Source organism: Tenebrio molitor, chromosome 1 (assembly GCF_963966145.1).
Source record: "Tenebrio molitor chromosome 1, icTenMoli1.1, whole genome shotgun sequence".
Taxonomy (NCBI): Eukaryota; Metazoa; Arthropoda; class Insecta; order Coleoptera; family Tenebrionidae; genus Tenebrio; species Tenebrio molitor.
Genome location: NC_091046.1, coordinates 38,330,694 through 38,342,742, shown reverse-complemented (window position 1 = coordinate 38,342,742; position 12,049 = coordinate 38,330,694). Strand labels below are relative to the sequence as shown.

General features: G+C 34.2%; 1 protein-coding gene across 2 annotated transcripts in view; it reads left to right on the top strand.

Moving 5' to 3' along the window:
- CalpC (calpain-C) overlaps positions 1-12,049 on the top strand; it is a 41,336-nt gene that overhangs the window by 13,355 nt on the left and 15,932 nt on the right. The window contains exons 2-3 of one of the 2 annotated variants that reach the window (XM_069037049.1): positions 279-419; positions 5,678-5,747. In XM_069037049.1, coding sequence (XP_068893150.1) covers positions 282-419; positions 5,678-5,747 — 208 coding nt within the window. In that variant the 5' untranslated portion in view covers positions 279-281. Of the gene's footprint in view, positions 1-278; positions 420-5,200; positions 5,457-5,677; positions 5,748-12,049 lie in introns of those variants that run through there. The other variant, XM_069037056.1, reaches the window with a different exon arrangement.

The window sequence follows — 12,049 nt, the reverse complement described above, 5'->3', positions numbered from 1 at the left end:
AACGCGTAACTAATAACTCGTGTACGTGTAAGGAAGATAATGAAGCAGGAAACGTGTAATTTTTCTCGACGGCTAGCGCTAATTCATTACTATAATCTGCGAAAGCGAGAAGAGATTTGCTAAAAATCCGTCAATTTAACAATTAAAACGAACGCGCATTAGCCGAATTAGACACACTTTGGGAAATTACCTTACAATAGGAAAGGAAGAGGAATGTTGTTTTGGAATAATGAACGTTCTAGTTAGAGAGCACTAACTAGTGTTGTTTCTTGTTGCAGGGCATGAGCGAGTACGATCGCATCAGGAGGGCTTGCTTGAAATGCGGGGAGCTTTGGGAGGACCCGGATTTTCCTGCCACCCAAGCGTCGGTTTTTTATCACCAAACGCCACCGTTTCAGTTCACTTGGAAAAGACCTAAGGTGAGTGTGTGAAGCTTGCAAATATTCCTAGTTTAATAAGCTCAACGACACCATTGGCCAGATGGCTTCATTTAAACAGTGATTTGTGTAAATAACTGTAGATTAGAATGAAGCTAGTTAATTATGCAAGTAAGTCTGCAGAAGGTTAGAAGAGGAAAGAAAATAGGAAAGGAACGTCGTTGCAAATTTTTGATACAGAGGGTCACAACGGTCCAGTGACAAGTCCTCCTGGGTAACTACAGTTTGTTGACAATGGTGCAGTCGTCTTCAGGTCGAATTTGCAATTTTTGTAAAGTATATTGCGGCTGCATCTTTTTTGATGGCGGTACTTTGACATTGTTGTCCGGAAAAAAGAGATGTTAGTTTAGTTTCAACAGTAAATGAACAAGTCAAGAAACTGTAAAATTGAAGAAGAAATGGGGATTGCAGTGGTGAATAGAACAAACGAGAAAAAAAAAGGACGATGGGGTTAAGAGATTTGCGGTGACTTTGACGACTAGATTAGACTGCAAAAGTAAAAAGTATGTGTTAATAGTTATTTTTATATTAAGTGCGTGAAGAGAGTGTTTTTTGTGCATGAAAAGGTATTTTACGCCGAGACGAAGGTCGAGGCAGTATAAGCCTTTGAATGCACAAAAACATCTTCACGCACGAAATATAAACAATATTTTTTCTATAATTGATTCAAAAAATTGAAATTAAAAATTCAAATTTTTGAAGGAACTCTGAAGTTTCAATGCAGTGACCATGTTGCTAGGTAACTAATAAAATCCAGTGCGTGAAGTGAAACACAGAAATAGTCGTGTGCGTGAAATCGCATTTCACACACTGTTTTGTATGGTTTCTATGGTTTCGATCTTACTAACAATGCAAAAAGAAATACACGTTAGAAAATGACCCACTTCAGGCACCGATAACTATGCGTGAATTTCAATTTTTTGAATCAATAATAGAAAAAAAGATTTTTTGTACTTTTAGCCTTGAAAGCAACGCTTCCAACATCCAACGCTCGCTCCGAAACGAGTGCTTCCCGGTCGACTCGAATGTAAAAATTGCAAAAAACACTGGCCCTTTGAGGCATTCAAAAAAAATCTGTCTTGATAATAATAAAATTTAGTTCATAAAATACAACTTCCCTCCATTAAAAATTGTTCCTACAAAATTCACAAATTATTGCAAAAATTGAAATATCAAGTGAAGCGATTGTTTCCAATAACCAAAGATCACTGCCTACTTGGTTTTATGTTCGTTTATGTTTAATGTATTAAAACAAAAAAAAATTAATTTAATTTTCGTATAAAAAATATTGTACGAACCACTTGCGTGAAGACATCTTCCATTCATTCGCGCATTAATATAAAGGCACTCGCTCCTTCGTCGCTCGTGCTTTAAAAAATGCGTTCATGCGGGAACATCATCTTCCCGCACTTGGTTCGTAAATAACTATACTAGATTAGTATGAATTACTTACCAGTTAAATGAAAGTTGAATTTTTTTTAGAAGACAAAAATGGATAAAAAATAAACAATTATTTTGAAATATGATTTTTTCATTTTACATTTACACATTTTTGTAGAGCATGAGAAAAGGAATTTTTTTTTCCATTGGATGTTTTTCCTTTTCGAGATATGAGCGAAAAACAAAAAATACGTAACTTAGGGAGTGCATTCAAGCTCTGAATATACATCTCAGCAGCAAATTTTTTGCGAGGGTTTATACCTTGGTATGGAAAACAAAATATAAAACAATCGGCGTAGGTTTCGGGGGTACTGTTAGGTAACCTTCCTTGTCGGTAATAAACTGTATGGGGAAGGATGAGAAGGACAAATAAAAACCAGAACAAATGTAGAATAAAGAGAAGATGAAGGAAATTGATCAATTAGTTATCCAGATTTCAGAATATGGTAGATAAGGGTCTTGGAAAATGACGAGAAATCATTTTAAATTAGTGTTCTGAATATAAATCACATAATTTTGTCTGTTTACTTTTGAAATTTCGAAGTTGACAGCGCCCCCAGTACCATCTTTGCAGATTCATGCTTCAATTTTACGTCATGAAGCAGTAAATCCAAAACCATTTGCTTCAATTTTGTCGGATGTCTCTGTCTTGTCTGGTTTAAAAGCTAAGAGGGGGAGACTATTTACATAATTATGTATTTGCAAAAGTTCGATTTCTTAATTATGTTATTAAGCAAGCGCTTTCTTCAGATTAACATCCGTTGTAAATCGTCAGAATTCAATTTTACGGCTCCAATTTTCCTACCAAGGATGTTGATAAATACGTTAAATTAAAACATATTTTTTGTGCGAACCTAAACAACTTTCTTCATTTTTTTCTCACCGCAACACCTTATTAAAATTCAAAAGAGGATTATGAAGCTCACCTGAGAATTCTAAAAATGTATACTAGATGCATGTACATATTTCATGTCTCTAATAACAAGTAAAAACAACTTTATAAATTTTCTACGTGTTTTATATCTCATACAAAACACGATCATCATTCAAAATTGCCACAGGAAATTCTTCCCAGAGAAGGAAGAAAAAACTTAACAAGAACGTCGCAAATTGAATATTGTTTACTTGCCATTTTTGGTTTAGTATAAAAAATGCTCTTTTTTAATTAAAATGTAAGGCGATAGTCATTACTGCATAGAATCTCGATAACTGTAAATTATTACTCGACGGTAATTGCTTTCGATTAGAATAATTTTTATTGGCCTTTAAATTCCCAACACATATTGTTGGTTAATTTTGAACAATGCGGGTTATTGCAATGTGGAAATTAGTTACTGTACGCAGTTAGTTATGAAGAGCGAATTACCAATTGTAATTGCAAAAGCGCAGCTGTTGCTGCACTTTACCTGGTATAATTACAAGAAACTTATTTTTTGCTCGAACACGCTTCAGTCTTAATTTCAGTGGGGATTAGTAATCCAGCATTAGTTCAACAATTATCATTTTCACCTGCTGCTTGTGTGATTTATATCCAGAGTGAAGTTATCTGGATGAACAATGTCAGTGATGCCAACATGCAAATTGCCCCTATCGGAAGTTTTGCCACATTGTCGAATATGTTCAGAAGGGAAAGTCGATATTATCGTTAACTGCATCACCATGTCACATTGATCTTGCATAATATACGATGATTTGAATTGCACAGGTCAAAAGCCACCTCAGTTTTTATTTTAACCAACTTTTAACGGTGCCACGTAACATGATACTGAATAATCTCGATGATGTTCGACCTCACTTAAAAAAAAACAATAGAGGATTTAGAAAAACATCGTCTATGGTTTACGCGTTTACGCTATGTGCAGTATTAAATTGGTTACTACTGGTAAAATCTTTAGAAATCTTTTTGTCATATTTCACAGAAAGCGGATGAAATCTAACATAAATCTACGATGATGAGAGCAAATCAGTAGATTGTGATTTCTACCGTAACTGTTGGAATCTAGACCGCAGCGACCTTTACTTCTTTCTCCATAAATCTTTGTCCATTTATAAAATTACTGCAAAAACAAATTTGGCTGTTGGGTGTTGTTGATACGTGGAAATCACGTCCGATGATAAATCTGTTGCAAAAAATTATGTATCTTTTGGATTAACATTTTTCCTAAGGCGAGGTCACTTGTTGACCGAAGCTGAAAATGTAAACAAAAATCGAACACATTCCAGGAGCCTATGTCGCCATTTCTACCAACATTTATTATTGTTTATTTATGAAGGTGCGCGCATAAGGCCACAATAAAACCTCCCGAAGGTTGATAATGGAATATTAATTATTTATTGCATAGCCCGGCTTTCAGGCGTTACATGGGTGTTTCAAGTGGGACTCCAGCTGACATATTCGAAGCAAGTGTAAATCGACGATTAGCATAACGTTCAAATAACATTTATAGATGTCAGTCTCCCACAGTTCCATTATAATTTCACGTTACATAACAGGTATGGTAAAACAATCGGTCCATTAATTTTTGAAAAGCGGGCGACCAACGAAACCTGTAACGAATAGACGTTACGTGGTGCAAAATGAATAAGAATGCGCCTAGGGCACCAATCAGACTGATTTTTGCTTGCAGACGGCCGAGCTTAAAAAGCTGTTAAAGTGTATCCGAGCACCAATCAGATATTCAAACATGCACGCGCAGAAATAAATGTCGGGATGGTGGAAGACGGATGGCTAGGTGGTCGAGTCGAAAAATATTAAGTAGTTGATTGCGCGGTAATCAGGCTTTTGTAAGAGTCAGACGGCAAACCGGCTGATAGCACTACTTTATAAACAATCTCTTGCATTACAATAAACTCTGGAGAGAATGCAGTCTATAACTCGGCTATTAACGGCAAGCAGCTTAAGGTAGTGGAAGTAAATTTGTTCGTTTTATTTTTCCTGTTGGTTCTCGTTTAAAGTTATTTGCAGTGTCAGTAGATAATAACCGCTGCGAGTCTTGCTCATCTTATTTTAATCCTGACGATCACAGCGTGGAACAAAATCAAACTCAATTCCCTTCTTGAATTTGAAAGAGCTGAACGCGGAATGAGAATCCAGCATGAGAGTCAGATTTATTCGAATTTGCGAAAGTTCAAGATCACCGACTGTTAATAAATCTGGTGATTTTTACGCGCCTCGGTTTATTATCCGGCGGCACGAAATCGCTTTCTACCATTCTGCTCCGGCCTCTTGCATAACAGTTTCGCCAAATTATTGGATATTTATTGGAAAACGCGGTGGCCGGGAACAGGTTCCGATGTATTTCGTGGTACATTTCGTGGTGTGGTGGATTTGTTGCAAGTATCGTGGGTTTTCAAGCGTGGGCAAGAACGGACGTTCACTTTTAACAGTACAATAAAAACTCTACCTCAACAGAAGGTCTTTTTATTGTGTGATTCTTGTGAATGGCGACGTAATGACTGCTCCGCCGATTCGTCTATTGACCACCTCGCCTCGACGGATTTCCAATTTTCGCGTCATCACACCTCGGGAAAAATCCGACCGGACGAGCGTGAAATGGCTAATAACGCCATTTAGGAGAGGTTAGTGGCCTGACCGCGCGTCGAAGTCACCACAAATGCACCCAAATTATTAACGCGCTCACGTGCTAAAAGGAATGCGAGATTTTCTGTATGCCCCACGTACCAGTGTGGGTGCAACTAGAAACAATACGTTATGAATACAATTATCCAACCTTGATGCAACATATTTTAGCGGCCCACGAGGCACATCGATTCGAAAAATCTAACTGTTGCCGTTGCAGGACCTCTGCGCCAGGCCAGGATTCGTCCAGGATGGGCCGGTCCAGTTCGATATCATCCCCGGAAAGATGGGTAAGCATGACAATTCAATGACGGTTCCTGAAAAATCTGCCGGGACCATTTTGTGTGGACTTAACCTTGCCCGGTTAATAAGTGAAAGTCTTTCGTGTGTCAGTTTGTTTACGAGGCGCGGTTTTCTGAAGAAAAGCGATAATGACATCGGCAAACGTCGCTCTGCACGTCTTGTTCATTAAAGTCCACATAAAAGGCAAATAAATTGTGGACGAACAACGAAAGCTCCTATAGAAAGCTTGCGGTACTGTTTTGAGCTTTTTTCACAAGCTTGAATCACTGATTAATTTTTTTCGAGATTTTTTCAACAGAAACAATACAAATCAGATTTTTTACAGCACGTTGCAATGATAGTTTAATTTGAACACTCAAGGCAGGTCGACTTGTTATCACTGCTGAAAGGTCGACACTAAGAAAATTCGTGACATTTGCAAAGTGCAATGACCTATGATGTGTGTAGGTATTTGCAGTTGTTTCACATGAATGAATTCGAGAAAAAACTTGGATTTTCACGTTTTGGCAGCATCTGTATAAAATAAAAGTAAATTTGTTTTTTAATGCTTTTCTTATTTTAAAATGAATGGATTTTTAAATTCTTGCAAAGATATTTTATGTTAATAAGGTCTTTTACGAATTAATGGAGTTTACGAAGAAGATTTTTGGTAACAATCATTTCTTTGCCTGATAATATTTAAAGAGACGTTCTAAATGCCTTTTTAATATCTCTTTAAGTGTGTGAACAGGTGGACAGACGTAAAATTACATTTGCTTTCTTTTCACATATGCGTGAATGTTGTGTTAATAATCTTTCATAAAATAAATGGTTCTTATAAAACCATACAAAAATAATTTGACGATATTTATTTTTGGGCCAGTAATCTTCTGCTTTATTTGAAAGGTGGGGCCTCCTATTAAAAATTAATTTAATTTGTTACTTAACTTAAATACATAATAAGTAAATTGAAGTAATACTTAATGATTAACAAAAATGGATTTGTTTATTAGATATTTTTTTAGACTACCTACTATGTAAACAAATTTGAGAACAGGTGTACCTAATTAAAATTTTAACAATAACTGATTCGTCGTGAGTGCTAACTTAAGTCTTCACCCGTCAAGAATAAAGTTAACCAACAATAAAATTAATTTTTTGCTTCAATAATAATAAATGGTTGTTCAGTGTTTACTTTTCACTTTTAAAATAAACTTTATTTTATATTTATTTTAAATTATAGCGAAACTTCTCGTTGTTTCAGTGTCATTTGTTTATTGGATTTTATTTAAAAGAAAGCGAGGTGGACTTGCATCTGTGAGGTGCAGCAGGCATCGCTATCACGTCCATTCATCACGAAGGATTATTTTTATTGAAGCAAAAAAATCCAGCAGCTTTCCTCGCAGAAGATTCTATAATAATACTCTTGACAAAAAAATTTGGAACAGCAATCAACATAACTTTCATTAAATTGCTATCTATGTATGTTTATTTCGTCTTGATGTAAAAGGAGAAAGTCCCACACCTAATTATAATACGTGATCGTTAATTACAGTTTTATACCGCCTTGTCAGAGTATTATTTATTTGAAGGTATTCAAGATTTAATTAAAATTAAAATAAGATGGTTTGTAATTTATAGACACAATAAATTACTCATTGTTCGACTTGCTATTTACGAAATATGGAAATGTCGGTGGAGTAAAAATTGAAAGCTAAAATTTGCGTTTTACTTATTACTTGCTTCATTCAATTTTAGTAAAATTCCGAATACAATCGTTCACAGAATGTAATTTACTAGAAATTTATTTTCGATTTGTAAGATTTCAAAGTGAGAACACCGTTTTTCGGTTGCGCTTAAGATTGTTTTGCAACTTTGAAAATTCTGGGAAATGAAACACATCAGGCTGGCAAAATAAGACTGTTTCTTTTGTTTTTAAGCGACTTTCATATGTTGAACAGATAATCTTCTGTTCGTTCACAGCATTCAGTTCAGATTACAAACAAGAGCGAAAGTTTAAATTTGTTGTTGCAGTACTCAAGCAACCAATGTGCTTCTACTCACATTTTTAACATATCCTCGCCCAAAAACACTAAATAATCACAAAAATAACCAATTAAAAAAAAACTATTTTGTTAAGACTTTTGTCCTATATTCTTAAGAGAAAAGTCTGTTGGAAAGAATTTCAAATCCGAATTGATCTAATAAGACAAACAACTTTTTATAACGTCCGGAATGTTACATTTACCTTCACCTACATAGAGTCATTGAGCTTCCGGAAATCCAATTTTACAGTTTCATTGTACTCGACCAAATTACAGAAGATTACCTCAGATGTTCACATGTTCAGAGTTCTTAATTTACGTCCCGGAATTACTCAAAACTATTCGGACAATCCTTATCAGAGCTTTAGACTTATTGTCAGTAAATTATGTAACATTAAACAACAACCATATTGGTAGATTAATTTTAATAATAAAGTACATAAAGTGCACTGAGCTCATGTCTGCATCAGTTGAGGACTCTGCAAAGACACACTATAAAGGAAAACTCATTTATGGTTAAGTAAGGATTTATGTGACGTGTTTATAGACAAAGTTAAGCATATCTGTTTAATCAGTATTTACGATTTATCCTTTTTTGAAAAATTATGATTTAAAACGAGATTTAGCTTTTTTTTCTAAATTAATTATCTTGTTAAAATTTCATTACCAAATTTATTTATTTACCTGCCTACTGATTAACTGACGTAAACTGGAAACTGAAACTACAATTTACGAGATCTTCTCTTTACCTTGAATACTTAATCACAAATGCCAGGTGTTCATTAACAATACACGAATCCACATACATAAAACTAGACTTAAAAATCCACACTAAGACAATGAGTAAATGTTGACATTAACATACAGAGTTCGCCTAAAAGTCCCGGAATAAGCTTGAGAAAACATGTTTTATTCAAAATCAGACGATTATGTACAAAAGAATTAGAATTCTTATGTGGTAGTGTTTGACACGCGGTTTTCATTCATCATGTGAAGTCCTTTTCTTAAAAGAATTGCGCACCGACAAAAGGGGTCGCTCAGAAGCGACGAGGTGGTTCCGTCTGTCACTAGCAGGAAATAGGATAAGTGAGGTGTCAAGAATTGATTGAATTTTAATGGTACATAATATTTTTTTGCAAAAATGGATAATTTAAGTGTGTTAATAAAACAACACAATATTTTCTAAGATATTCAAGTTTTAACAAAAAATAAAGCTAAACAAAAAATAAAATATGGAGTTTTACTACGAAATACTACGTCAAAAAGTGTCTTAACTACTATTGAACTACTATTCAAATTTACCTACATTAAAATTTACAATTATTTTCAGGTATTTTTAATTTCGTAATTGTCACTTTATTCATATGTATTTCTTTTTATATCATCTGGTCCCCTAATAAAAATTAATTTATTAGTAAACATTGAGGACTCAGTCAATTTTGTTAAGCGACCTTAAAAATAGCAGGTAATTACCAAATTAATAAAAATATTTCAAAATTTGTATTCTCTCACATTTGTAAACTTTTTTTTAACTTTGTTATTAATTTATAAATATGTACCTTCATTTTAAAAATCACTAACATTATTTAATTATAATAGTTTATTTACAGTATTCTTGTGGATTTTATTTTTAAAATTAAGTTAACTTTGTGATTGTAGAATATGATGATATGAGACTCTCATTGATTGAGATTACATAATTTCGCTACTATACATTGTGGAGAGTACTTGATAATATATAAATTCGTTTTCTTTGATTAATTTATTACAGCAAGTATATAAGTAATACATGCTAGAATGGCTCCTTGAATGAGCAAAAAGTTCTCTTTTAAGACAAGAGCATTTTAGATTCCGCCAGATATTTTTAGATTGCTGAGTTTTTATGTTATCAATTATCATTATGTCAGTGGTTATCAAATATGACAGTTTGTCCCAAGTTACCTATAATAATAAATAAGCATTCAACGCTATAATTGCTTTCATTTTCTGTCCCCAGGCTCTTTAAAAGTATTGTTTTAGACTGAGCCAATCCCTTACGTGAAAAATTCTTATGTAGTCTCTGAACTTCGTTGCAATTTTCTGGCAAATATCAACGACAAATTTATCAAGTTATCAGTTTGAAAACGTCAGTTCAACAACTTATTTTTTGATTTTTTACGTGCATTCAGGTCAATCAAATAAGCAAAATTTACTAACTGTACTTTTTTTTTTATTTGACAACCTAATTCAACAGACACAGACTATTTATTCTTATATACATCTATTGGTATGTAAAGCTAGTTTGACACGATGTTAAATTTTGTAGAAAATTTGTTAGAAAATGAGAGAGACTCTCGATCAGGACCAATGAACGATCAGGATCATAGTCTGTCTTTGTCATTTTGACAGAATTTTCTGTGAAATTTAATATCGGGTCACACTAGCTTTAGTACATCATCTGACGTTAAGAGTGTCTTTTTATTCTTTTTATACTTGGGAGAATTGCTACGTGGTAAAAAATAGAACGGCGCGTAAAAATTCATTCATCATATCATATCATTCATCTTAGAAGAATCAATAACTTCAACAACAGCTTATAACAATAAAAAATGCTTGTACCGAAAATCCATTTAGAGAAATAATCTACCAAGTGGCGTAAATTGTCCTGCAGGGCTACCAATGGTATACTGAACAACTTGAAATAATTAACATGGCGCGTTTAGTAATTTTCACTGCCTTATGTTTTGCAACTAGAATTTAAAATCCTAAAATCCATCACCAAATGGACCCTATTATTGCTATATTTAAACCAAAACATTACGATTTTTTAAATTTCAATTTCCTTTATTATTGACTTTACTTTTTCTGCTTTTATACAGGGTGTTTTCGAAGTTGACGCGTTCCTTGTAGCACGAGGTAGTGTACATTATTCTTAAGAATTTTACCCTAAATCTTCTTAGTAAAATGTTTGTGTTAACGGAGCAAATTGATTGTACAGGGTGGTCCCGATATAACCTGCCAAAAAAATTGTGGGTCATTAGAAGGATCTAACAAGTCGAAAAAACCCCTTTTCATTAGGTCCAAAATAATGAGGATAAATTAACCCCTATCCACACCCATTCGACGCTGCTGACCAGAAAAATACGTACCTACTTAGGAATTAATTGTTGGTGTTTGTAGGGATGACAATATCTAAGCAACATAGGTACCTGAATCGTTTATGACAAATCTCAAATCTGACAACTAAATCAAATTAAGGACATTTATTGAAAACGCTGTACACTGTGTGCGTTAATTCACCAGCTTATTTAGGTACAAAAGCTGATTTTGTGGACTGAGATGAATGAGTAATAAATAAAGTGGTGTTCCTCAACGTGTAAATAAATGTAGAGGTAGTGTGTGCAAAATTGTGGAAGAACTGTGTAATAAGAGTATCGTCTTAATTGTGGTTAAATAGCCAAAATAATGTATTGAATAAATTTATTTACACTTTACATATTCGTACTTTCAACTGTAACTGAGAATATCTACTAACTAATGAAAGGTAAACTAGACTAGAAAAATTATTTTATAATAAATGTTCTGTGTGCCTTCCGTTGGCATTTAAGCACATTTGAGTACGCCGGTACCAATTTTCATAAACAGAATTCAGCATTTCTGGGTTTTTACGAATCTGGTTCTTGGCGTCTGTTACGCGTTTCTGGAATTGGCCTTTTGTATTTATTTCAACTTCGTATACCAAATCTTTCGTGTGGCTCCAAAAATTAAAATCCAGAGGGGTTAAATGGAGGATCGGGGATGCCATCGTATTGGAATTAGTCAGAACCAACCTCACATAAATGCAGATGTAGCTCCACAAAAGTACAACGGGACGGAAGGACTCCTTCAGGAAAATGCTCGCCGTATGGTCGCCCTGCCGGTCTTGAATTACCACGTGTTTCGCCATTTCGCAAATCGGCGTATTCTTGTTTTGTAAATTTCATAACTTTTTGGAGGATTCGCAAATTTAAAATTAAACTTGACAAATGTCATAGGTGTTACAGGTACCGTTGCTAAAGAATTGCAGCCAAGTAACCAGAATTACCTTTTTAAAACCGATTAACTCATTAGCGTACAGCAAATTTTGACCAAATTTTCAATTATTTTTATCTCGAAAACGAAAAGACTTTTATTAGAAACATTTTTTGTGTATGAATTCTACTCATCGTCACCTATTGCTGGCTTTCTTCTGGCAGGTTATATCGGGACCACCCTGTATATTTTTATTGTTTCTCCGCTGTACTAGA